General features: G+C 41.2%; 1 protein-coding gene across 1 annotated transcript in view; it reads right to left on the bottom strand.

Moving 5' to 3' along the window:
- Nlg3 (Neuroligin 3) overlaps positions 1 to 26819 on the bottom strand; it is a 76151-nt gene extending 49332 nt beyond the window's left edge. Inside the window, exons 1-2 of the mRNA XM_022083442.2 lie at positions 26786 to 26819; positions 25445 to 25606 (exon numbers count right to left, since the gene is read on the bottom strand). Coding sequence (XP_021939134.2) covers positions 25445 to 25606; positions 26786 to 26819 — 196 coding nt within the window. The remainder of the gene's footprint in view (positions 1 to 25444; positions 25607 to 26785) is intronic.
- Between the last annotated feature and the right edge of the window lie 1143 nt (positions 26820 to 27962).

The raw sequence follows: 27962 nt of genomic DNA, 5'->3' as shown, positions 1-27962 counted from the left end.
TATTAAGAAAGGGGGGAAAAAGGAATATAAAGAGGATTTTGAAGACGAAACCTTGCAAGGCAAATTTACAAATAATAGTACAAGGTTTTATGGAGATTTGAACGCAGAAATAATCCCAAAGAAGGTTTTGAAGGAGGAAATAACGAAAATCCCCGAAGAAGGACACTGAGATCAAGTTGGAAGCCACAGGTTGTCAGACGACCCACATGAAATGGAAACGTCTTCGGAAGGAAAATAAAGTTATCCGTCCAATGCAAATCGTAAAAAACTGATTTGTTCTGCCTGTAGTATTATGGCTTTTTTTAGCCGAAGAAGGCCGTCCTCTAATCTGCATTAAAGTAATGGCTTCGTAGAATAGAGTGAAAGATGGGAACTCAGTAGCACTGATCTGTGACCAGACATTTTAAGAATATTAAAGAAAATCATAATATACGTTTGATATTTCTGAATAATATAAGAGACTCAGCATTCTGTCAGCGGGTCTGAGAATTCTTGTGAAAGCGACAGGACCTTAAGCATTACCCAGACAATCGAGAACCCACAAGTTCCAAGCCCTCCCACCGCTCCTGAATCCACGCCGGCCTCATCCTTAACTTACGGGCCAGACACAATTTCTCATCCGCTTTATATAATACCAATTTGCTTTCGAGAAATGATGTAAGGAAACTTTACGGGCACACAATAATTAGTTGAGAGTTAAGTCTATGTTGACAAGGGGGTGGCGTGGTGAAGAAACCCTCCTGGGTGTGGGGACGACACTTCTCTAGCTATGTAATCCTGTTACCGGTACATGGTCTGTCTCGTTAGAAACCTGTTTCATAAAGTCGCCCAAGTGAAGGCATGGCGAAAGACTTTGATTGTCAGTCTTCTCGTCTGCATACGCGTCTCAGGATGGTTACGTTATCTGCGGTTTAACCTCGTTAATTGCGTAGCAGCCTCGCTCCGACCCGCAGTGCTTATGTTCGTTCCCCGAGGTACCAGTTACCATAGCAACGTTTTGCAGACTAAAATTTGTTTCTTTCAATGTCGTGAACATGTACTTAGGTTTTCCGTGGTTTTGCTACTAGAATAACTCTCTTACTAGCATATAACACGAGCTGTGTTAGTATCATAGGCTATTTACATTCTCACTCGGAACATTGTCAGGACGGACCATAAGCTGATATGTCCGGTTTCAGTTTTATTCCTAATTTGTTTTTTTAGCTTTCATAATGGCATATTATAAAGTAAAGTTTTTCAAAAAAAGTGCTAAAGCATCTTGATTCATGTGTTTTGAGTGGAAAATACATGAGACTAATATTTTTCTTATAAAAATAAGTATAGATTGTATCAGTCAGCTCAAGTCCAGAGCCTCACAGCGCCAGTTCTGCCGTCCTCGGACACCGAAAGTATGATTCAGCGATTTTCACGTGCGATTAATAAAAGTGCTTACTATATTTTTGTAATATTAGACATTTTGTTGCTGGCATATGCATACTTGCTGCTTATTGAAATGTTATTAATAAAATTACGAATTAACACTTTGGTTAGCATCTTTCTATAGGATATTTTGTAATGGTGTCAGATATTTCAGGAAAAAATACATAAGCCTCCAAGTGTACTTCGATTGAACTCTTGGTTTATCGAATTTAATAAAAAAAATGCTTTCCATAGTCTTCAAAATAAAAGAAGTGGACTGACTGACATCACTTGACAACCTCGTGTTCGTGTCATGCACTCCGGGAAAATAAAACGTAAATTTTAACCATCAATTCGAGTGATTCCGTATCCCCAGCAAGGATTACCGAAACGACGGATCGGTGAGTCTGATGTATCACGATTAAAATTGCAGAACAATCAACATAGAAGGAAAGTCCTTAATAGGACTAAGAAGACAAGCAACTGCCTTAACCACAGCTTCATTAAGCCAGCAGTTTCGAAACAAATTTCCGCTGCTCTCACTCTGTGGATGTAATTACCTTACAAAACACTGTCGAAAGCGCATTTCGCATGTGGCAGTGCATTTATTGGTTTCATTTCTTGTTTATATAACGACGCCGTCAGTATGACAGGAAGGCTAATCAACAGTAACATCAGTACCCACTCTACTGTGCGTTTGCTTTCAAAGTAAGTCTCATCCTGCGAGTAGAAGTTCGCTTCGTGTCTGAGCTTGTCCAGAGGAAAGCGACTTTTTAAGATTGCAGAAATAATTCGTGGTCCGCGAGAGTGGGTACACGAGTGGGACCAATGGAACATCGTCAAACAGCGTGCGATTATTTCCCGAATAGACTTTATTTTAACGGAGGCAAGTGTAAGGACGTCCACCGTTTGTGTTAACGTAAAATTTTTAAGATAAGCTGAAGAATTTAGGTAAAAATTGTGTATTGGAGTTTTCTTAAAGACTGTAATCATCGAATGTCATTAATACAAATAGGCTATAAAAGATTTTATCGCAAATATCAGTCAGGGCGTGGGGACGGTGTTGACGTCGTAAATGTGTTGGGCAAGGCCGTGGTCTAAGCATCACGGAGTTTTCCTCCGGGGGCTTCCCCGGTTTCTCCGTGGCATCCCAACAATTACTCCACTCACACACAGAAGAAGGCAATGGCAAACCACTTCTGATCATCTCTGCCAAGAATGTATATATGTATGAGCAGGTCCCTGACAACCTGAAGAGGTTGGAAGGATCCTGTTCATAATATATGGACCTGTCGTCAGAGAGAACACTACAAATAAAATAAATAAAAGAAACAGAGCTTTCAGTAAGGCTGGAGAGAATGTTGGAACATTTGTGTCGAAACACTGACAAGCTAACAATTAAAGTAGCCGGTCCGATGGAGGACGTGTACGTGAGGGTGCCCTGCGTTTGTAAACCAAGAGAGACGAGCCATCCGTGAAGTGTGATCTGGTTTCGTTCCACATATTACGACACTCAAGACGTCCGTCTTCTTTACACGAAGTTTCGTGTTTGTCATTTTTATTGGATAAATTTCTCTCGACCTTTCAGTAATCAACGGACCGTGACTTCAGACGGCCAGTCGTGTGGAAAATGACATTGAATCGATGGAAGGAGGGAGGTTCACATTCCGTGACCTCTTCGCTTCTCCGCGTACTTAATTAGTCTTACGTTATTTTAAGTAAACGGGTTAGCCGTTTTGCTATTAAGAAATATGTAATTCAATGAACAATATAAATGAGCCAATTCTTTGTCACCACGAAGTGGCGCGTTCTCGGATTGCACGTGGTGAAAAACAGTCTGCAAATATTGAGGGTAGTTGCGAATATAAGCACGAATGGACAGCCGTCAAGGGGTGGTCTTCTAGCTTGACGCTGACAACCCATCATCATGTAAAAGTGCAAAATGTCCCAAAGCCTTTGGGCGAGGTCTTCGTTACAAGTGTACACGAGGAATTAAGCTTAGAAATTCACCGGACCGATTCATCGCCATCAGTTACAAGGGGAATCGTGAAGTGTAACACGTATTTAATAGGACAGATTATGTTACATGGGACAAAGGTGGAAATTAACCTTTATTATACGACATTTTCACTGCTGACGGGAAACAAGACATGTATACAATATATTGGTCGGGGAATACGAAGGTAAGAGACCACGTGGGAGAACGAGACGTGGATAATATTAAAATGAGATAAACTCATAGGGCTCCAGGGATTACACCGCATTGAATAAGAACAAAAATTGGTGGATTCTTGTAAACGCCATAATGAATTTTGGGGCTTGGTTAAAAATACCAGCTAAACCACTGTCAGCGTCTTAATGTACGAAACATGTGACTCAAACCCCCTGAATAATCTCAGCGCATGTTAAAATTCTGATCGCCCTGTAAACTGTAGGAAGCAGAGGGGAATCTGATGAAGTACGATTTGATTCGATATTCATGAGGGGATCCTCCAGCGTCGTAGCCAACAGAAGTGATTGTTCTTACGTATGAGAAGAATCGATGGAACAGCAATATCGTTATGTTTAAGGACGCAGTGTCGTCGCCACCATTCGCCTACACAAAGAACCTCTGCACGTTTCTCAAGTGTTTGTCGTAGTCGGCGAGATATAACGAAGACGCCAAGGTGTGTTGTACTCTCGCCGAAAAATCAGGTTAGGTTAGACGCGACGCAAAACTTCTGACTTCAGCTCGGCCTAGTCGATTCGAATAAAAGGCCCCCGGGGATTGTTCCTCGTGAAGTTTCATCACTCGGGCTGTCAACATTGACTAAGAGACGACTGGTTCCTGACATCTTGCCATCCTGTCATCAGTTATGCCATGTCTTGGCTATCAGCTACACTGCTGGAAAAAGTAAAGTTAAGTAACGCTATCCCCTTATACGCCATGTTCGCGCTTGAGGGGAGAGACGCATAGCTCCTACTCATTATTAAGCTCGGCACTAGATGGGGATAAGTGAGTAGTTAGCTTCACGCCCGGAATGCTGGAATAAAGCAGATTGAACATCTAACGACATATTTCCGCAGGTTCGATAACATTTCTTGTTTTTCCCACTCGATAATAATGTCCAGCTCACAGTAACCGCCTCTGTCTCAGACACTGAAAGTGTCTTTAAGTAATCTATAAACAATGAAATAAATCACTTCTTATCTGACGGTACATGACATCATCGGTTGATACGTACTCGTGAAATAACCTGTTAGTTTTTATACCAAGAACTAACATGAATATATTTAGACTTTGCGTATTTATTCCTTTATTTCAAAGTTTCGCAAACTAAAATCTCCCTTTCTGCGGATGTTTTGAAGCCAAATATATTAGAACACATTTCTGTCGTCCTGAGTTTGTTCGTCGCTTGCAGAATCCTTTCTACGGTCACAAGAACCTTCCTGATTCTGCAAATAGTGATATCACGTGTCGTCACGGAAGCTTTGAAGACAGCTTCATATTCATCTGCCATCATGGCATGAGGTCAGAATAGGTTCGTATTGAAAATCGATTGTCTGAGTATCAAAATTGCTGTCTTTGCAGAAGTTTCGGAAGTGTTATATCGACTTCGACCCTGAGAAAGGCGGTAGACTCGGTCCAATACCGCTAATAATTTGAAAGTTGCGTATTTTGATTCTGTGTCCTGTAGTAAGGGTGTGCTTTCGAAAGAATACTCAAAAGTTTCCAAATAATGTCGTGTAACTAAAGCACGCAGTTTACTTGTAACAGTATTACGATTCGTTCTTTGACAGATGGGTACCATTGAAACAATGTAAACTATTTAATAATCAGTGGTCGACTGGGGACATCCCAAAGAATTTCCACAGTAACATAAAACATACAAAACACTCCTGCGAATTATTAAATGGAAACTTCAACAGTTCACACATAATCAGTTCCACACATTTCCGTCACGATCTGTTCTCTTGCGTCTGACGCCCCCGACATGTCTTCATGGCGCAGTGCTGACTTAACACGGCGTGAAGAGGTTAAAATTTTTTGAAGAGTCGTATTAGTCAAATGCCTGAATATAACCGCGATGTTACGTCTCTGACATTGGCCCTGGTACATCGAACGTTGGGTGGTCCTGCGTTACAGATTTCGGCCTGAACATGTAAGGAAATTGTCGCTAATGAGGGTGCGAGCTTCCTCCTGGAACTGAAGGCGACTTCCACTTCGCTGAGTAAGAATACGAATGGCCAATGCGGTCACGTGGAATCTTCAGTTCGGTCTGATTTTCTGTCTCGCAGCGAAGTCTCTTCGGCAGTGAACTTAAAAGAAGGGAAGTGAAGATTTGGGGAGTACATTTTGTGGCCTCGGAACTTCTAAGATTTAAATGATAGTGACGGATCATAAAAATTAAATTTGAGAATGTTTTTTCTGTGCCGGATTTACGAGAGCAATTTTCTCGATTTTCTTATCACAGATTCTCCGAATATCGGAATGTACAGTTTGAAGTTGGATTCTCATTTTGGCTGCAACATCCAATTTTCTGGTCTTCTGTCTTTGTGGCGGTGTACAATTCCGTACGGGCGTTATGGCGAAAGGGAATTCGCTTGAGAACGTCGAATTTTGTCCCGGATTTAGGTTGCCACGGAAACGAAACAAAGGAGGATCGCTGAGTCTTCCTTCAGTAGTGATTTAGATAGAATGGTTAATCCAACTGTAAGAATCTACAACCTGCACGCCATTTTGACGTCATTGCTGCTGACAAAAGAATTTCCCTCCTAGGAAATGAGGACCAAGATAAATGAATGTTTGAACGGGGATAGCTCAAGAACAGGAAAAGGTCTAGACAACCCGGCTTCTATTCCCGGCGGAGACAGGTCCAGTGCCTGGAATTAGCTCATTCTAAAGGACCCCATAGATTGGAGTCACTACTATTGAAGACGAGGATTGGTCCAGATCTTGAGGACAGAAAGTACTCTTATCTTATCTTTGTGTCTTCCTGTTAGATTTTTGAACGGTATGACCGATTTTTACGAAACGTGGCATGAAACATGTATCCTATCCCAACTGAATTCTTACATCATTTTAACAAGATACAAATACAAGGCGAACCTTTCGCGGGGACTGAGGTTGATGAAAGATTCTCGGGTTGTAAGCCTCGTCAGGTGGCTGAACGGTGAGCGAGCAACAAAGGATCAGATTAGTTACCCAGCAGCCCTGAGGATGACAGCAGAGATTGTTGTCGAAACGTTGGCACAATATGTGGTTTATTCACCGTTCAGCCAACTGACGAAGCTCATCAAGATACAAATAGTTTACAACATGAAAACGCTAACCATGGTAACAAGGGAATCTGAAGTAAGCATCCTGAGAATGTGATGAAATCTTCGTGAAGGCTTATCCTTAATCCTCACAAGTTTGAACATCCTTAACTTTGATATTACTGATTGAAGACTATTAAAATGCACAGGTTTAAAGCAGCGTGCAATGACATTTTGTCAGTATCAAATACCATGAAAATCTGTGAAGCCATTCTCGAATTATTATCCGCTTATGTGTGATGACGTCATGACGGACGATTACGTTATTAATAATCACAGAGGAGCATGGGTAATGGCGGAGAATCTTCATTCGACCTCAGGACTTTCTAAGCAGTGTCTTCGGTTATACCGATTGTAGAGAACTACTCTATCAGATGTTCTAGAATTGCAATGTACGTACCGGAGGAAAAGAGCGAACTTTGTGGGTCTTTTGCAAAGACGAGATTGCGCCGAAGGATGTACTGTCCCGCCCGGTTGGCTGTCTCACTTGTGAATGTTTCGTCATAATTAACAAAGACAGAAAAACGAGGTTAAAAGTGTGCGAAATTCCACATTAATTCGTATCATGCGGATGAGGGAAAACATTTGAAATTATTCAGAAGACGGAGGTCAGATTGGGGCCAATGACCCGGGGCCAGGCACTTTGTCACTGCAAGTGAAACGACCGATCGATGCCAAGAGTTGCTAACTTCAGACTTGTTTGTCCCAAACGCGGCAGATTACGAGACGCCCCATCCCACGGCTTATTATATAACCCGACAAAGCGCGTAACCAACCTGGGATGAAAGCAATCCGATCTGATGTTCTGAACTGCAAAACGCAGTACAAAGGTAAGGTCCGAACCGCGTGGAATCTGAGAAGCAAAACTACGCATAATTTCGAATTTAACTAATGTCATTTAGAACATAAAATCTCCGTGCTCAGTTCAGGACAGGACAGAATAGGATCAACGGCTCTCCTGGTATCCCGCGTGCTAGAAAATGATGATCTCCGGGTTGCAGCATGCAAGTTCTTAAGGGGAAACTACTTCACCCGTCGACATCTGCGTTGTCTCATTCGAGAATTGCTACGTTCTTGGAACAGGTCAGAAATTTCACAAATATCCGCTAACAGTGAAACAAACAAAAACCTAACTAGCGCAATTTCGCGTACAGAATGAGAGAGAAATGTGGTTTATCGGGGGGGGGGGGGTATGCGATTTTCGTCTTTTTTGCCAGTAAATAAGAATATTTTGAAGGGATCAGGAAGGAAAGCAAGCCACTTCTTATTCTCGTCGCTGTCTGTCATCGCAGTGGCTCTTCGTCTTATCTGCCCTCCCCCTCCAGCCACCCGAAGACCACGAAATGACTTGAACTCTTTCTTTACTTTGGAACTTTTCCTGTCTCATCCCTTCAGCTCTGTAATGTTCTTGAGAGTGCGGGGATGGGCTGAGTAAGGCGAGTAGCTTTTCGGGGCGGAAGCTTCAAGGTACATTAACCGGGACCAAAGCGCGCGCTCTGCCTACGTCACTAGCGTGCTGGTAGAAGGAAAACAGACGCGCGTACTGCGTGAATCAAAATATGTTACCGACACAGGAACTCAGACAGCGAGCTACAAAGTAGTAATGTTTTCAGTACGGACAGTATATGATTTCTTATATACTGCCCCTCCCGTCCCTCGTGCACCTTTGCCAATTACGTCTAACGAATCTCAGCGCACGGATTCGCCCCGACTACTGCACGGCGGGTCTGCGTGCCGAAAGGCGAAAAGACCCGTGTAAGCCCAGCGCCGCGCAGATAACACGGACTGAAACACGCGTTCAGCCAGCCGCCAGCTTTAAGGCTTTGACCGGGATGTTCTCTTGTTAAATCTTATGTGGTACCGCCTGATTCGACTTCTAATGGTTAAGTGAAGTGTTTTCTTCGCGGTACGGTCTGGATTCGTAAATATTATGAAGACGAGCTTCGGCTTCAAAGGGTTAACCAGCTGATTTTCGTAATGGTGAGGTGTAGTGTTTTCTTCGCGGTACGGACTGAATTCATAAATAATATTCAGACGATCTTCGGCTTCAAAGGGTTAATTTGTTCCTTCGTGCGACGAAACTGTTACCATTCTCATTATACGACTTCGGTCTGAAGGTACCGAGTTCAGAGACGGCCAAATTTCGCGATTTTCCTCATTCTCACAAAGTAAACGTCTCGTACCTTCTTACTTGAGGTCTTTGTGGGAGGGGCTCCAGGTTCAAACCGCTACTGACACGGCAAGAGTGTGTCTTATAAGTCATCATCCATCCGGACAGGCGCCAGATACTCCCCTGCATGCGAAGGTCTTTGCCCCAGGCAAATCTGACGTCATGTACGTCGTTTGCAAAAGTTCGAAGTCTTGTGAACGGGCCTTAAATATTATCTCCATGCATTCATATCCCAACTTGTTATTTTCGCCAATTATTTAAATCAACTGCAAAATGACAAGAAATAAAACCAATTTGAAGCTTAATGTTCCAATTTTTGTTTCGAATATGTTAAATAATTTAAGTAAACGAAGTGTGTCGTAACGAAGGCTAATTTGGTTCGTGCCATATGAAATGAGACGGTCTGTTGTGTGGAACGAATGTAATCGCGTTACACCATAGAACCAACACTAATGACGGTTACATGTGTAGAATTCTGCTGATGAATGCATTGGACGAGGATATGCGAACCGCGGTCCGCGAAATATTCGGTCTGGCCCGCGAAGTTATCCGTAACGCGGCCCTTTTTAATGTTTACTTTCTCATAACGTGTTTGGTGATTACAGTCCCAATATTCGTATTTAGTAATCTAAAGTTAATTACAGCACCGAAGACTTTGTGTGCCTTATTGGACATCTGTTTAATCCGCGAGGACACTTGTCAGAGGTCAGGGCACCCTGATTGAATTAAATATAATTAATGAAAGTCTTAAATGCTCTGCATATCAGCAAATTATATCCAGAAGTAACAAATTATTCGCGCCAGTCTTGAAGGGGTTGTGGTCACCAAGTTTCACACCCGTACTTTTAAATATATACGTAAACGTATAGCTCTGCATAGTTTAGTTTTCACGTTTTACGCAGCAGATGGAAACGAAAAGCGTTCTGAACAGAGTGCCAATAAGCCTGCCCTGAATTTAATCCGCTCTTAATGTCTTTACGAGTGTAATTTAATTACTGAAACTTTACGAGAGAGTAATGTTATCTGTTCCTTAACTGCCACATTTAACACTAAGTTCGCTGTCCCTCTGTAAGCCGCTTTGCTCTCCTCCAGAAGGCTTCGACCTCAAAGAGAATAATTTGTTGGCCGTGGTCAGTGACTCACACAGGACAGTTCGGGCGCCTCCCTCCTCTGTCGCTGACCTTGGCCTCAGCCAAGGTTCTCGCTGCACCGCGAATGGAAACCCGGCGTGTTAAATTTATAGAAACAAATTGTTACGATATTCCTGATTTCTGACTGCGTTTTTGATAGGTTAAAATTGAATTTGAACATAAGTTGGTTCCAGGAATTAACATAAGTCGTTGAACGACATTTAACAGCGCCTGAATGTATCACAGAAGGACATATTCACGTAGAATTAAAATTAGTCAGGCAGAATCGCAGATGGTGATTGACAGGCTGACAAAGAAATATTTCCAGGGATGCTTCCAGGCTTGGCAGCGGCGCTGGGATCGTTGTGTTCACTCGCAGGGGAACTACTTCGAGGGTGATGGATGAATTTAATACCTGAGATAAGTGTACGGGTTTTTATACGCGCAGTCTTGAAACTTTCCGATCGCACCTCGTATATCAGCAAATTTCCGTTCTTCTCTGCACCGTTCAGGATTTAGATGTATGCAAATTTGTATACATAAAACTGCGATAAGCTTTTTGTTCGTGAATTTCAGATGTGTTTCGTTTTATCGTATGCAATCACCAAATCACGCTCTGAACGACGTTTTTCTGTTGTAGTATGCACTGTTACTTCATATTCTGGGAGTCCCGGAATCAAATCCTGTCCCGGAGGTTAACTGTCCTGACTGACGTTCTTGTGGTTTTACTCAGTCCCTACAAGCAAGTACCAGTATAGTACCTTAAACTAGGCCACGACCGATTCCTTCCACATCCTTTCCAATTTATAATTCATAATCATCATTTCATTCGACGTGTTATGGTCTGAGCTACTGCAAAAGCGTCGTTAAATGAACTACAGATAATTAAAGCATTCGCCATGAAGACCTGTTTTCTGTTACAACAGCAAATTTTGTTGGTAATTGCGCTGATCCTTGGGTGGACCAGACAGACGCTGTCTCATAACACCATCTGGTGCGTAAGTAAAATGAGCAGAATCCTTCATTAGAAGCGCGTATTCGTCAGCTCGTAAAGAAATATAATTTTCTTGTTAACAAGAACGCGCTATTGGACGTGATGATGGAGTCGCATCCTGTTTATGTAAGATCCACTTTAATGTCGCTGTTCCACCGAAATCTCGATTTCTCGGTCGCTCTACTTTCTTGAGGTCCTTACACGGTTTTCACAACTCCATACGTGCGATATGCACCTCACTTTTCACCGTCTTGTATGAACCTGTTTCTCGCCTCTCTCAGGATCCATTCCTCTCATCTTCGCTTTGTTCTCACACACCTTCATACTTTATTTTTATTCTTATTCTTCTTCCCTTAGGGGAGAAGGGAAGTTTCACGCTCATATTAAACGGAAATAAAATTAAAGTTGCGCTAATATTAATGTTGAAGTTTTTGGATATCAGATGGGAATACAAGTCGTTACGAAGTGAGTTGCAGCAAACACTATACTGGGATACCGGGAACGACCCGTTCTTCAAGTTCCTGAGAACTGCGGGTCCCAAATTTTCGTTGGCTTTGATCTATAGACATTTTGGTAGGACTCCTTGGACGAGGGATCGGCCCGTCGCAAGGCCTCTACCTGTACACAGGACAGCAAAACACAGAAACATCCATGGTTTGAGTGGGATTCGAACCTAGTGGCACAAGGCCCACGCCTCAGACCGCGCGGCCACTGCAAACACTACTCAAACAGAATTTGCTCGTAATTTACTTGGGTCTAGCGAAGCGACCAGGCGGTACCTCGCCCTGTTTCTTGTCTCTTGGTGACCGCGATGTTCCGGAACACGAGCAAGTCAGAATGCCCGGCACAAGAACACTTTGTCTAGCCGAATGTAAAAACGTAATCAAGTTTTATTCCTTCCCACATTTGCCTTATTCCTCCTCAGTTCCTCTCCCATTTAAACGGATCTTATACTAAAGTTGGTATAAAAATACGTAAATTTGTCAATAAATTTTCTATAAAGTGCACTCAAATAACGAGAAGCTGTTGTCACTGATTTTAAAATGGGTTTTATTATACGAGGTCGAATAAAATTACGAGGGCTTGAATTTGGATTCCGTGTATAAATAAACTCACAAACTCAAAAAGAGTTATATTTCATATCTCGTCATTAACTTGCAAGACGGAATCTTGACATAAGACAGATTAATCTTTCGAAATGTGTCGCTGTTAAAGCAGGTTTGCTTTGGACTGACAGTAGGAATTACGATGTTTGCTGATTAAATAAGGGAAATATTTGCGAGCACTCAGATCAGAATCTTTACTGTTCTCATTCTCTGTCTAAATACCTATAATTTAAAGTTTGTATAAGCTAATAATCCACCTCGTTGTTTACGTGACTGCTCAACTTCGTCTCTGATTGTCTGAGGGGACAAAACAGATTGAGATTCCGGGCGAGGAAGTCGTCAAATGAATGAGGAATGGATGTACAATGCGTTTAGTGCTGACGGAGAAAACACGAAATCAAGAGAGGTCGTATTTCGATCTTTAGGCGCGCACCAGAGGATAATATTAAAGCTGATCTTACATAAATATAGCATGCAGATGAGACTGACCTGATAAAACTGTCTTAGGATAGGGTGCAATGGCGAACTTTGATGAACACGGGACATTTCTTGACTAGCTGAGTAACTATCAGATTTTTAAAGAATTCCGTGCGTTGTCCCTTTTTTCTCCTTGTTCGTTCTCTGTCTCTCTCATAACATTATTTCCCCTCTTCCTTCCCTCGTCGCCTTGCCAATCATCATCTCCCCCTCCTCTTTAACCCATTCTGAGTACAGTCTCAGCCGACAGGCGGTCTTCAAAGCCGAAACCGTTCTCCGCTATTAATTAACTACAAATTCACCCGAGCTGAACTGCGCTGCAAATTGTCGGCCCGTGTACCTGTCAGCCAAACTGTATTCGAATTAATTCTGATTGCGTTTCTACAGTAGCGTTCACCGATAAAGGCGAAAGCAACTGTCGCTCTCCGGCTCCCGGAAGGAACAGCATGACTCACCACCACGAGCTAACTGATGCTAAAATTATTCACACGTAAACGCAACTGTGCCCATCATCGTGTTAAGTGCTGGTTGGTGTTGTGGAGGCGGGTATAGCTCTGTCTTCTGTTCAAAGGCGTGTTTTCCTGAAATGTGGCCGATGGAAGTGAGAGACAAATGTCGTCCTATTTTCCGACATCGCAGACATTCGCTTATTTAAAGGCATGTCCGCTGGGTCACTTACGGACACTAAACGTGTTAAGACGCCGTGTGCTTCCTGAAGAAGTACTTGACGAAACAAGAGACTTGCGTCTGCAAACCGCCAGAGGACAGAAGCCACGAAGCCTCTTCGAACTTAGGCAGAACAAGGCGTACTTTGCAACCACGTGACCCGGATATCAGGCTTAATTTCTGCGACTGTTTTTGTACTCAGTTCAATGACGGCGAAGTTGAATTTCTCTTTCTGATAAAGCGGTGTTAAAATTTGCGCGGACGTGTTTCTCGCAAAATAATTGGCGCCGGAGATCTGTTAATCCACGTTTAATCCAAGAACTTCCTCCCCATGACGTAACAGTTGGCTTGTGGTTCACAGCGGACCCTAAAGACTTAACGGGCTCAATTTGTAACGTGTACAGAGATGCATCATTTTCAGCATCAATTACAAGGAAAGATAAAATAATTTTATTGTTTTATAGAGCGATGCTTGGCCGTCAGTCATGCTGCTCCTACTTGGAGCCTGGGAGTGACAGTTGCTTTCATCTTTATTAGTGATTGCACTGTGTATTATTATTTTAGAAAATAATTTGCAGGCCCCAATTGTTTCTATATCTCTTATGAATATAGCAATGCCAATTTGAAGCTTTAAGTAGCGAAAATGCACTACCAAGGTATACCAACTATTCTATGTGTTCAGGAGTCGTTATGACTCTGTGGAGTGCCAGGCCATAAAATGGGAGACCCAGATTCAACTTTCATTAAGGAGATAGGTACTTACTTGGATACTTAGGCCTTGAGCATCTGCTGGTCCCAACTCTCTTTGGCTTTGATCTATTTAGACATTTTGGTAGGACTCCTTGGACGAGGGATCGGCCCGTCACAAGGCCTCTACCTGTACACAGGACAGTACAACATCCATGGCTTGAGTGGGATTCGAACCCAAGTGGCACAAGGCCCACGCCTCAGACCACGCGGCCACCGTGACGGCTAAGGAGAGACCACTGTCGATCTGAAGACTATTCAGAAACGCTGAGACACAAATGCAGGCCTAGAACGTTCTATTTTGTTTGGTGGTACTTTTTTTTATATTTCGGACAGGTGTCTGTGTTATGTTCTTTCTGCTGAATCCATAAAGGAATTTTGGAACACGTCCGTGCCATATCATTAATCTTTATCAGCTTGGAATTTCTGACTCCGCAGTAAATATAATCTGCAGTTGATGCAGAGTTATAAAATTAGGGAATACCCAGTACCAGCGCATCATTAATAAATGGTTTCCTTTTCTATCGCTTACATATTCATGTCTCGTCACCAGAATACAGGAGAATATTGTAAAATGAAGGTGGATATTAAACCGTTGTAGAATGCAGTGAAGTTCGAATATTCTGTAACGATGATAATAAATCAAAATTACATTTGCAAAGAAGTGCGGAGAAAATTAAATTCTGAGCTTGGTGAATAGCATTCAGCTCAGAATTTTTGTCTCCTCAAACCCTGTCTAAGCATTAAAGATTAAAATACTAAAAAGTATTTTGTACTTTGTTTCTCCATTAATATAAATATTTAAGAGAACTATCTTCTATATATTATCCATCGTCAAGACTAAATACAACCAATAAAACACGACGTTTCGGAGATTTGAGTCTATTTCCGTCTTCAAGTAAAACCTAATCTGTTGAGCCCAATCAGATTTGAATATAAATCTTGGTCTTTTACATCAAGGACAGAAAACAGTCTGAGAGTTTCTGAGAGTCAGATGCTGAGGAGATTACTTGGACCTAAAAGGCAGCATCTGAGAGCACGAGGACTCCTTACCAAATGCTTTTGGTATCCGTGGGACATGTAGCACGGAGCAGGGGCTGAAAAAACACTTGTGGGGAGTAGACCACTGGAAAAGTTGGAATAATATTAAAATGATCTTAAATATTTTGAGTATGAGAATATGGATTGAATACAAGTGGTATAATGTTGGGTCCAATGGTTGGATTGTGTGAACAAGGTAATAAACACTTGTGAAAATATAAATGTCACGACATTTGTTGGCCAGTGGAGCACCAGTCAGCTTCTCAGGAAGAACTGTGCTCTACGATCCTGTCTGCAGGTATTTCTGTCATACCATTAATCTGCCATCCACTGTATATTAAGCTCGCCTGTCTGCAGTTTCGATTTTATTAGACAGTGGGCCCTTACATGGTTGACCGCCGACGCGCCTGCACGCTCGCAGACATTAATTATATGTTAACAGCTGTTAATAGACTAATTGTGGGCTTGTACATACGCGGAATGAGTTTAATTTTAAAATGGTTTCCACGGAAATCTGTTAGCTTTTTTAAAATTGATCCTAACTCAGCTCACGTTATTATTATTATTATTATTCCATTATGGAATTACAGTATAATCGTATAAAATTGCAAAATTATTCACGTATATTAATCGGCAAATGAAAATTTCTGTTCTAACACGTAAAATAAAATGGATTTTCTTCATTTGATTTTATGCAGTGCATTTGGAAGTTTCCAGTTTCTCTGTGCTTGAGAAAAATATAATTGCTCTAAACTGAAATATTTCTTAAAAGAAAAAGAAAACATACTGGAGAAAAATACACATTGAGAAGCTTCATAATTTGTATTCTTCAGTAATAATATGGCGGACGCACGAAAACTACTGCCTGACAATTTTTGTCGAATTATAACTGTATTATTGTTAAGATAAGAAAAGGTACTGAACCCTGTCTCTGTGTTTAAAATAGCAATTACTTATTTACTGCTTACAAGTTTAAATCTCGGTTAAATTCACTAAAAATATAAATATATGAATATACAGACTGTATTTATCAGAACAATGAACGTGTGGTAAGAACAGAAACCAGCCGCCACTGATTGCATGATCCGGATTCCCGGCTCGGTTGAAGCTCTAATCCATCTGTAACATTCATTTGCATGATCTGTCAGACTCCGAATAAAAAAATGTGAAATGCTATATGCGTGACACGTACAATATATTAATCCCTGGGAAAATAAAATCCGGCATTTGTCTTTAAGCTGGAGTAAAATCTTCTGTTTTTTTCTGTGATTTTTCAAGAAACCACGTACATTTCGCGCATTAAAACATTTCCAGAACTGCGAAGCCGATGCATTTTTCTCTGTTCCGTCCGTTTTAACTTACTTGGCAAGTCTCTGTTATGAATCCACCTCGGCCCTAGACCAAGGCCTATTCTACAGGATGATTCAAAAGTCTCCATACACAGGGAAAATGTTGAGTTTTTTGAACAAATTGCCACTTTATTCACAAAACATGCTCTACATGGTTGCCAGTCCTTTGAAAAAACATACCGATGCGTCTCTCCCACTCACTGTGAACTCGCGTTAACACATCTCTTGTTATGCGCGTAATTGCGTTTAGAATGCGTTCCTTTAGGTGATTTCCCTATGTATGGAGACTTTTGAATTACCCTGTACAATGAGCTTTCTCTCCTGCTTAGTATTCGGGAGGATCCAGGTTTAAATCTCGACCCGGACACCGGAAGTCCCAACTGAGATTATTCGCGTGTTTCCTCAGTTCGTCAAGGAAAATTCATGATTGGTACCATATTCAATATCCTTTCCAGTTAATTATTAATTAATCGTCCCTTCATTCGTCGTCTGAGATAATTACGGAGTTAATAAATAGACTTCAAATAAACAAATACGTACGGCGACCTCGCGTTCTTAAGCTGGACGCACGCCGATCCCTGAAGACAAGACAGTCCTTGAGGTCGCAGTACCCTTTGCACGGACACGCGCAGAAGTCAGACAAGCGTGCGGGCTGCATAAGAACATCTCGAGACCCTTCTCCCTGCTTCCATCATCAGGGCGAAATGATCACCCTGGCGGTCGCTTGTATTCACTTTCGGAAACCCGGGTTCGCTCCTATGAAAGTCCATTTTGGAATTTTGATGGACGGATCAGCACTGAGACAGGTTCCTCTCCGATTCCTTCGATTTTCGCCTGTCAGTATATGGGTTTAGACAAAGGGGCCGTTAGCGGTCACAGAGGCATTGTGTCCCCCATCGCTACGATATCAAATTGTCTACGCAAGCGTAGTTTAGAATAATATAAATTTGTTTTAAAAGATTGCAATTTGAGGATGATAATCCGTTTGCATCTCGTGTTCACGAGAGGCCTCCGCTACTACTACACCTTATCCAACGCATAAATCGATCTATGCCAACGCCGTATCGTTACTAAGCAACCATTTGCGGATTAATGTACAAAGTAATCTATTTGGTACAAAACTTAAGCCATAACGCAGCGCCACGGTGGCGAACAACGAAAACGTTGTATGACGTCACAGCGTTTCGCGTAAATATTCTGTTCCACACTGAAGTGTTTGGACTGTGTCTCTCTCTGTTAAAAATATTTCAGTGCTACCAAAAATTACTTTCGAGGAAGTCGGCCATCTTTCTTTTGTTGATTTATTTGTTCTTTGAAATATAGACTGTCATTTTGTGGTTGAAGATGTTTGAACTCACTGTACCTAGTTTCTGGACGAGAGCTGTGCTCCGTGGAGCTCCTTTGTTTCTGGACATGTGGGAGGACGGTGGACGTCTCGATTCCACCGACGCCCAGATGGAAGGTTGGGAACCTTTCTCTACCAGAAAACGAAGAAATATCATTGTCCCCGGCTCCTCTCTGGCTGTGGGTCTCTGTTGAGCTACAAACAAACTGTCCTAGCTACTTGCTAAGACTCCTCACTTAGGATGTATTCTCTGTCAGTGATATCTTAACGTCGGGGTTGTACGTCACTGAATTCTTATATAAATTTACGATATTAAAAACTTCTTCGCTTGGATAAATGCGTCTTCACGGAATTCTGAATGCAGATTACGATCTGTCGTCTAGAAATTTAGCTCTGATCAACGTTTATTTATTGACGCTGTCCTGTGGATAATTCGAGCAGTTCGTAGCCAATAAGAAACCAGGATTGCGTCATGCTCCTGGCGCGTGCGCATAAGCTCCCGATATTCATCGTGAATGAAGTGTAGAACTGCAAAAAATAGCCTTATAATGTCTTTAAGTTCCGACCAGCTGCGACTTTTTATGTGTAAACTTTTCCCATTCTGATCTTCATTATTTCTTGTTTGTATTCTCTAGTTTTCTTGTAGAGAGCTTTGTGTTTTTTCTTAATTTTGTTTTTCCTCCCCAACTTCGATCCATAATTGGCACAGCCTCTTCCAGCTCGAGCCAAGTTTCCTCACGACGACAAGGTTCGCTCCGTGCAGCCATATTGCCCAGCCATCCCTGGACTCCAATCTGTGCCGTCAACAAGGGCATAAGAATCAACTCATGCGTCTTCGACTAGGGAAGCTGCTCTTTTAAAACCTTTGCCAGTTAAAACAAAAACTTTAAATTTGAATTCAATGTATGAGTAGCAAAGTGTTTGCAGGGAAATTCGACAAATGCTTGCGATCCTTATCAGTATGTATTTCCCGAAACCTTATCATAAGACTGATTATTCGATACGTGTAATTGAATATCATGAAGTATTAATATTATAAAAAATAAATAATTGAATTTAATCGTCCACAAAGTAATCGTATTCCGGAAAACTGAAAGCTTATAACGTTTCATACGATTCGTTGTGTCTTAATTAACAAGAATCATCGTTATAAAATGAAGTGTACTTCACTTTATTCGTATACGCCAAGTTTTTTTTAAAACTCTGTCGACTTAAGTACTCGATTAATCGTCTAGCGATTGTTCCAAGTTGTGACAAAATCTTTTGCCGTCTTCTGCACACTTTTTAATTTCTAAGTTAAGTCTGAAGTGACCGAAACATGGCTGTCATCACATTTCGAGATTCGTAATCTGGAAATTCTTTGTACGCTAATTGGTGTTTCATACACATTTACAGATTCATAGTAAGAACATACTCATTAAATTCTCTGTAACCTCATGTACCATGGCGGTGGGCAAGTCACAAAGACGCCAGCTGTTTGTGTGGCAAACTGGCGACCTATAACATTATTAAATACAGATTACAAGCTTATAAAGCGCGTTTTGTCCAGCAGAATATCTGCAGTCTCCCATTAGCACTGATAAAAGTTATTGCGTTCGAACTTGCGTCTCATAGATTCTGTAAACCAAAAGGACATTCATGTTTCTTGATCAGGCTTCAGACTGTGACAGTGTTGAGCACCCTAACACCCGTCACGTCATCAATAGGAATGGTGTTGGCCCCAATTTCATACGACACATTCAGACTCTGTACCACAAAGCACGAGGCCTTATTAAGGTTCAAGAAAAACCTACAGATTCCTTCACTTACGAGAGAGTAGTGCATGAAGGTAGCTCCTTTTTGCGCTCAATGTTGAACACTTCCTGGAGGTGTGATATTTATCTACAAGAACACGGATTCATTTACTTACAAAAGGCGAAGGTTTCCAGTACCTGCTGTATGCCTTGATGATTTTTACGGAGCGGAATTTGGAGCCATTCTGGGTGCCTGGAAGTCAACAGGCTTCTTTGTAGGCCGATGGAACCCCTAGGGTTTCGATGGAATGATCAAGGTAAAATATACCTTTGGATCTATCTTGGCAAACTCCATCGTATGGCACAGAGTAAGACTGGACTAAACTGGCAATTAAAGTTACAGCCGTGCTAACTAAGTGGAAGGGAGTTCCATAAGCCAGCTCTTACCAGGATCGCAAACAAATTGTGGGCGTCAAATTAATACGTCATCACTGTTTTGACATGGCCCACTGTCACAGTCAGCTTTGTCTACTGGAAATATAAAATTTCGAAAGCTTGTTCAGCTCTAATTGGTCTCTCATCAGCCCACATTTGTCTTCAGTCACTACAGACAGGAATTTCCCAGGACTTTCTTAGTGAGACCACTGTACAAGAAAGATGTCATAACCACAGGGTAATTATGCTATTTACTACGCCTTCTGTTTTCTATTGTAAATAATTAAGAACATTTTCGAACTAATTCTGTTATACACAATGTCAACGCAAGGAATAATAATCAGCATCATAAGCTATTTTGCCAACATCTTATGTTTTCAGAAGAGTGCGTATTATGCAGAGATCAAAATTAAGTCTATAATGAGAGCAAACTTTTTTGAGTAGCGTGTCAGGCACGTTAGACTATTATTGTGATTGTCAATTTATATACGAAATGGGAAATAGAAAATTCAACATAACAAGCCAATTTATTTCCTCGTTTGCAATGAAAAGAAGCAGATCTTGAACTTCGTAGCATTTTCCAGTCGTCCTTCGAGTACTCTTCCGCTCGTCTGCCGAGGACTTGTCAGAATCGTTACTGGAATTTCTGTCCGAGCGGTCACAGCCGTTCAAGAGCGACGTCGAAGTAAAAAACGCCACAACCCGGAAAAGGCGGAGGATCAGATGAAAAAGTCATTTACATTTCCTGTTCCAAATGATGTCCCCCTAAAAACCTCTTCACAGTACTAGAACTTTGAATCGCTCTATATACGTACGTCTAATATAAATTACGTGTGTGATACGGGTTTATAGCCGATAACACTATTGGCTACTGCTATAAAATACAAAATTTATTTTTTTACGTTCGACAGCAGAGGCATAATTAAATATTTAAGAAAAATGACGATTTTAGAATGACTTAGAAACAACGTAAGTTACAGTAATCACAGAAGTTTATTGTGAAGGATTAAGAATTTAAATTAATATGAGCGACATTCATATTACTTTAAAGAATGTACGCATTACAGTCTTGTAATTAGAAGTTTTTATAATAATAAAATATCGCTCAGAATTAAAAATATTTCATTGTTTCTGACATCATATATTAAGATCTCAGTTTTCTACATAACTACACGGGGTAGACTCCGTGAGAAGATGATAGTTGCTTAGATTTAACTTGCCTAATTTCATGGATCAGACTGATTCTTGAAAAGCTAATTGTCTCTAATCTAATCAAGAAATTTAACATCTTTTATGGAATCAAAAGGACCTTATTGTGAGGCAACATATCCTCACGCCATATTTTTATAAGATCACTTTTAATATTATATCTTCGGTATTTTCTCCGAATTAGTCCATTCCCTTCAGGTTTTATGATTAGTTTTGTATAAAATTGTCATCGCATCCTCCGTAAGACGTATAGAAATTATGAAATCAACTACGAGGGTGCACCGTCTTAAAGTGTTTAGTTAATCTCGATATTTTGGGGTGGCAAAATAATTATTATACTCCAGCTAACTCAACCCCCCTCCCCCCGGCAGAATTTTGAGACCGCATTGTGCTGGACGGACTGGGTAAGTTATACGGAGAGAGCAGAGTTGCTTTGCCAAAGATTACTACTCGAGAAAGACACGCACATTTGCGTTGTTGCTGAATTTGACTAGGTTTTCTCGGGCTACAAGCAGCGTTTGATCAGGTCACTTTTATCTCTCGTCCCATTCACACGCCAGTGAATAAGGAAGAATCCAGTCACCAGGAAAATGTTACACTTCAGTATTCTTTACGTTTCGAAAAAGAAGTTATGAAATCCGGAGCATTTGATGTTCCATTTTTGCCGGACGATGTTCGCACGTTCTTAGAGCTGCACGAAAGCGAAACTTTTACCATGTCTGCGTAGATCTTATCGCACGCTGATTTTTATTTAAAAAGAAAAAAAAATTGTAAGTTAAATCGAACATTCGAACATGGCAGCAGCTAAATTACATTCCGGATGTCTTCCGAGCTACAAACGATGGGGATGGGGGGGGGGGTGGGGGTAGCGAGGCTGTCATTTTCAATTCACAACTTGTTTTGTTTTTATGTTCCACCGCATTCAATATGAATTTACATGTAAAATAGAGGATAATTTTAACAAACACCTTTTTGGACGTGTCTGCACCACTGCAGTATGACCATTGAAATCTTTTTGTCTGTCCTTCCATCCGTCCGTCTACACACACACACACACACACACACATATATATATATATATATATATATATATATATATATATAAACTCGGAAAAGACTGAACGAATTTTCATTAAATTTGGGATGGAATTTATGCCACTGAAAGCTTCTCGAAACTTGAAAATTTTTAATTTCCCGCAACTGCTAATACCAACGTGACGGATTAAGATCCTCATTGATGACGTCAGCACCCAACCAGTCAAGTACGACATTCACCACAAAAGTAAATGTCAGTGACATTTTGTGGGATTTAGACGTGATTTTTAAAAGGCTTAGAAATACGAGGCTAACGCAGTCCGGCTATTAACAAATGTCAAATTTCGAGGGATTAGGAAAGATATAATGAATTGTTATGAATGTGATTATTGGACGAACAACTCGAGGTAAAATGATGCTGTGTCAATTTTAACAAGCATCTTGCGTAAAAGCATTTTCGTGATGCAAACTTATCGGAGCAGTTAAGAAATAAAAACGGAAATATTAATGCGCAATTTGTGTCCCTTTTCAATGTTTTCCGAGCTAAGAACAGTTTTCTTCTAGTATTTTATCTGACAAGAGTCAAATCTTAGCGTAGGCCAAAGAATTGTCGCACTGTGCGTACATTTACTAACTTTTGCTTAATAAGGCCGATGCTGTAATCCGAAAGCAAATTGCAACGACTTGAGTTAGTCAGTGGACATTCTTTGGACCACTCTTGTTCCACAGAAGCCGCGTATCCAAGGTTACAGTGAGGTCAGGTTACTTCTAAAATGTGAAGTAGGTGGTGCTTCTATCCGAAGTTCTTTGGTATGACCCGAAGGTGTAAGCTGTCTTCTGTTTAACTTGCATAATATTATCAACAGACCCGATCTCTTTGGAGATGAAAACTTCACAACAGGTTAAATCTGAGGTTAACCGAGTTATGGCTCGTCCAATCCGGTTAATCTAATCGGAATACTGATCTTGCAGTCCGTATTCTCATACCTGCGGAGTAACTATGGGAATGTGGTAACAACACTTTTCGCGTAACTACACACACGTTCATGACAAGGTGGCTTACAGTCACTAAATTGTTACACTCAACTCACAGACCAATTGGAACCCATTTTAATAATATCCTACTAATGTACACCCTGAGTTAACCTAAAATCTCACTGTGTTCTGAGCAGATTCTTGTGGAATCGCCGCTGGAGATATATTTTCAAGGGAACCAGTTCGAATCTTGGTCGAGTCATTTTGGCGAGGCCGTTGTTTGCCTGTCTAGTCGAGTCAGAGATACAACATTCAAATAGGCCACGACGTCAGTAATTGTAGTGACGAGGCTAAGGGCTGTACAACCGGGGTTCGATCCCCGTCAACACTGTATCTTGACGGGATGAGACCATCTTCATACTTTTCGCCACCGTGAGAACCTGATATCTCACAACAGACAATGCGTACGGATGTACGAGATATCGGACTTTCGGGGAAAAACGTCGGAAGTGCGGGTACGGTCTAAAACTTTGAGATTTTGTCTGACAAATGAAACCTGAAATGCCTGAGGAAATTAGGCTTCTTTGGTTCTCCCACGTAATTTTCCTTTTTTTAAGTTTGTACAGTGAATTGAGGTCGGAGCAACGAGAGACAACTTGTCTTACTGTGAGGACGTACTGGACCGGATGCACCACTGAGCAGCGATGTTGAATGGAATCCCTAGGGTCCGAATGAGGGGGGGGGGGGGGTGTCCCGATCCTGCTATTTGCTGTGGATTCCTGCATTTACTCGCAGGAAATGCGCGAGATTGCGCGCGTATGTGTTTATGTGTAGGCTGTAGTTGCTTCTCTTTCTAAAACCCATCATTCCTCCGACTGTACTGTCTAGTGACCAGCTCCGCGATCAACTACCGGCCCATGCGCGCCGTCACCAGGAAATTCAACTACAATTGATAATGAGTCTCCAAATCGTTTTGCCAATATTGACGTGAAGTATTATAGAAGGCAAGCTACAAGTAGCTGGAAGTTGAAACACCCTTCATCCCTTCTCTTCGCACTCCTCGCCCCATTGGAAGTCTCTCCTACTATCCCAGAGCTGGGTCACTCGCATTTGCTCTGAATTTCACTCCAGAATCCGTGTCGATTGGACGCACGTACTGATCTATCAACATGGTCGTTCAGGCGACTTAAGGCCCCTCAACAAACTCCTCACGGCGAAAGTTAGATTCTACGACAATGTTTTAATGTCTGTGCTTTCCCATGAATCGAACTCAGGTTCCTGCCGTCCTCACAGTCCTACAGAGATTCGGAAATGTACAATGGCTGTAACATGAACTGAAACACTCAAAATCGATTTGTGAAGCGGTAATTTTTAATTTCCTGAAGTTGGTAATACCAGATGGGACAGTGACGACCATAATCATCGGCGTTCTTTATGACGTCATCTCCTAAGATATCCGTCTGCATTTATGGAAAATTCGAGAGTGGCTGAAGGATTTTAATAACATTTGTTATGGACATTATGCTGTGTTGATGATATTACAAAATCTTATATTTTAATTTCGTACAGATGGTAATACCAACGTAACGAATGTGCATAATAGGGAGATGAGACGATAATAAAGACGTAGCCTGTAACCTTCAGCGCATGCGTAATGACATCATGGCCAATGATGACGTCATTAACCTTTAGATGTCATTTGTAGATTACGTTAAAAGGTGTATACATGGAATGCAGCGTTCATATGTTGAAGAACGTGACCTTTCTTGGGAATAGGTACACTGGTCGACGCCCTTTTGTAATCGCGTGGAAATTGTTTAAATTTACATTTTTATTACGTTAATGGCACTTAGTGTGTGACTGTAGTGTATTGGCTTCTGTTCGTAATTTTGAAATTTTGGCAGGAGAATTAAAGATGCTTAAATTTTGGAGGAAAAACGCTACAAATTTTAAGTATCCCAAACACCTTTGCACATAAAGAAAGTGTAGTAAATTCTTTTAGAAGCTTCTCGTAAATTTCCTCTCGTGTGTTAGTGTTTTCACAGTCTGGTTATAGGACCGTAGAGTTCAGGACAGGTCGAATTATCCTGTGCAGATACAAGCCTCATCTATTTCAGATGAATCCTACCAAATGCTTAAAAGATTAGCGATGTCAGAACAATTCCGAATTGAAAGATGCTTATTCTTGAATGCTGGAAAAGAGAAAACTAAGAAGTCTAGATGTTTTAACGACGGAATTAGCGGTAAACAATATGAAACGCGGCCGACACTTCGAGTAAGCGGATTCCTTGCAAAGGATCTGAGTTTGATGCAGACCGCAGAGGCTCGCTACTCACCTAGAACGCCCAGCCTGTAGTTGATGGTGACCACAACGACTCCTCCGTAGCTCGCCAAGACACTGCCGTCGTACGGGTTTCCGGAATTCCACTCGTAGGATTCGCCATGCACGAAAACCAAGACGGGGTATCGGCTCAGGCCCCCGCTCTCCCGGGTTCCGGCTGTGGACAGAAACAGCAGTTAGAAACAGGGCTACACCTCAGTCTCTTTACTTCACCCGTTAACACAACGAACAAACCTCGTAAATATTTTAATTTTAATTTTAATATCTTGGTCTTTTATGGAACTGAAAGGCTTTTTCCACGTTACTGATGAACAAAAACTGGGGTCTGTTCTGTTCGAGATGACCCCCCCAGTCCGCATACACCCAGAAAATAAGATACCTTAAAGGTCACTTACCTTAACTATCACTTTGACTCTCATATTTGCTGAGTCCCCATTACCAAAAGACAGTGACTTAGTTTCTAGCCCTAAAACGTATTTTTTCCAAATTCCTAAATTAAGGAATGAGTTGGTTTAACTGTAAGCATTGCCAAGTGTCACATAATTATTTCGATGTGGGCACTGAAATTTGAAGGCTTTGAGCATTTAAAATGTATTTCAAAAGTTATGCACAGATATTATTTTTGAACAGTGTGAAAAAGATATCTAAGACTTGTTATTGTCTCGTGTATTTTCAGTTTGAACCTCGGTGGTGATTCCACTCAGCCGCGGTGTGTGATTGGTGGCGACCTCGGACTGCGTGATGGCCGATGAAAGTAGTAAGTGCTAGAATTGGCGTATCAGTATCCATCTTCTATTGTCTTTAATTTCCAATCGATATCTGGTGTATGGGGGGAGAAGGAGTGGGGTTGTCTGTTCCATGAATTTCAGACACACGCTTGTCTTGGCCATCGGCCCAAGGTAATTTTTCTTATTTATTCCGACGTGTCTCTTGTCTGACGACTGGTTGTCTAAGGATATTACAGGGAACAAGTGAATTGGTTTGCGAATAAGCCTAGTCTACGAGAGGGGGCGGCAGGTTTCGGGACGAACGGATTGTTTTGGGATTTGAGACTTTCGCGGCGAGTACAAACAATAAAATCTTCTCGGGCAATCAGCTGGTTACCGTAATAAACCGACGTTTCTGGAACAAACTCCTCGGATCCAGTCACGCCAGAACCCTGAAGATGGGGGACGGAGTTTGTTCCCGAAACGTCGGTTTACTACGGTAACCAGCTGATTGCCCGAGAAGATTTTATTGGAACGGATTGTTTGTTTACGAGAGTGAAGATTCAACTTTCTGTTAATGCCAATCGCAAATATTCGAGAAACTGTTTGAATTGTTATCGGACGCTCACTTTGTCCACCTCCAGTACCCGGACTATGAAGCATTCCCTTGCTTTCCGTTTCATCCTCCTTCACTATTGTCGGATGCACTGCAGTTTATCCCCGTCAGCTGTTAGACTCCCGAATCGTCCCAGCCATTACATTTGATTAGTCCCGAATCAATCGTGTTTAGAAATCCGTGTTGTAACGACATGCTATTCCGACAAGGGCCCTGGGGGGGGGGGAGTGTGGATTAGGGAGGGGATTTCTAGTGTGGGGCTGTTAGTGGAGAGACTTCGGTTGTGTTATGTGTTAGTGCAGGCTGTTAATAAATCGTTCTGGCACTGAACATGCACAGATTCCGTCCTGACTGGTTCCAGTCCTGTTCTGACCTCTGACCACTTCCATCCCGAAGGCCAAGTATTTATTCAGGTGGCAAAGTTTATAATACGGTTTTGATTGACATAAAAATTACCAATTAATCATTCAGTCACAGGTTTTTTTTTATATTCTAATGGAGGTCACATGTCATTCCTCTGAGAGTTGACATCTAACCTCTTCTAACCTGACCTGAATTAGGATTGCAGGTTTTTTTCGGTTTTGAAAAGTTTAAAAATTATCAAACATCTTAAAGAGTTCCAAATGGTTTAAAAATTTAAAAAAAAAGTAAAAAAAATTGAAATTTCAATAATTCAAAAAAAATTTGAATCTCAAGATTTATATAATATTTAATGTTTGAAATTTTTAAAATTTATAAATACTTAAAACGTTGTTTGAAATTTTTAAAATTCTCTAAGCAATTAAATGGAATATTCAACATTTTCTAAAAAAAATTAATTTATATAAAAATTCGTAATTTTTATGAAATTTTCGGCTATATATTTTTGTCAAGCTTTAGGTATGAATAATAAGTGGTATTTACTGTAAGGATAATCTGCGAAGAAGGAAAAAGTCAATTAACAGCAGGGAAGAAATCGATTTTTTTTAAATGACTGCGGTCCAAACAGTAATATTATTTCCTCGGTGTGGGAACAAAGATGATGTGACTGATTATGCCAATAAACTCTCCTGAAACAATTAACCTTTCTTATATCATCTCGCCCATGATTTAAACCACAATTTAACTCTGCAATATTGCAGTTTCATGCGCCATAGATTGTCCTGTTTTGTTTTCAGAACAAATGTCTGCCACGTTCCTGTACAAGAACA

The sequence above is a fragment of the Zootermopsis nevadensis genome, unplaced genomic scaffold, assembly GCF_977971745.1.
Source record: "Zootermopsis nevadensis isolate Lab colony 2312 unplaced genomic scaffold, Znev_1.0 Znev_ptg000005l, whole genome shotgun sequence".
Lineage (NCBI taxonomy): Eukaryota > Metazoa > Arthropoda > Insecta > Blattodea > Termopsidae > Zootermopsis > Zootermopsis nevadensis.
Note: the sequence above shows the minus strand (reverse complement) of the source record. Positions and strands in the feature narration are given on the sequence as shown.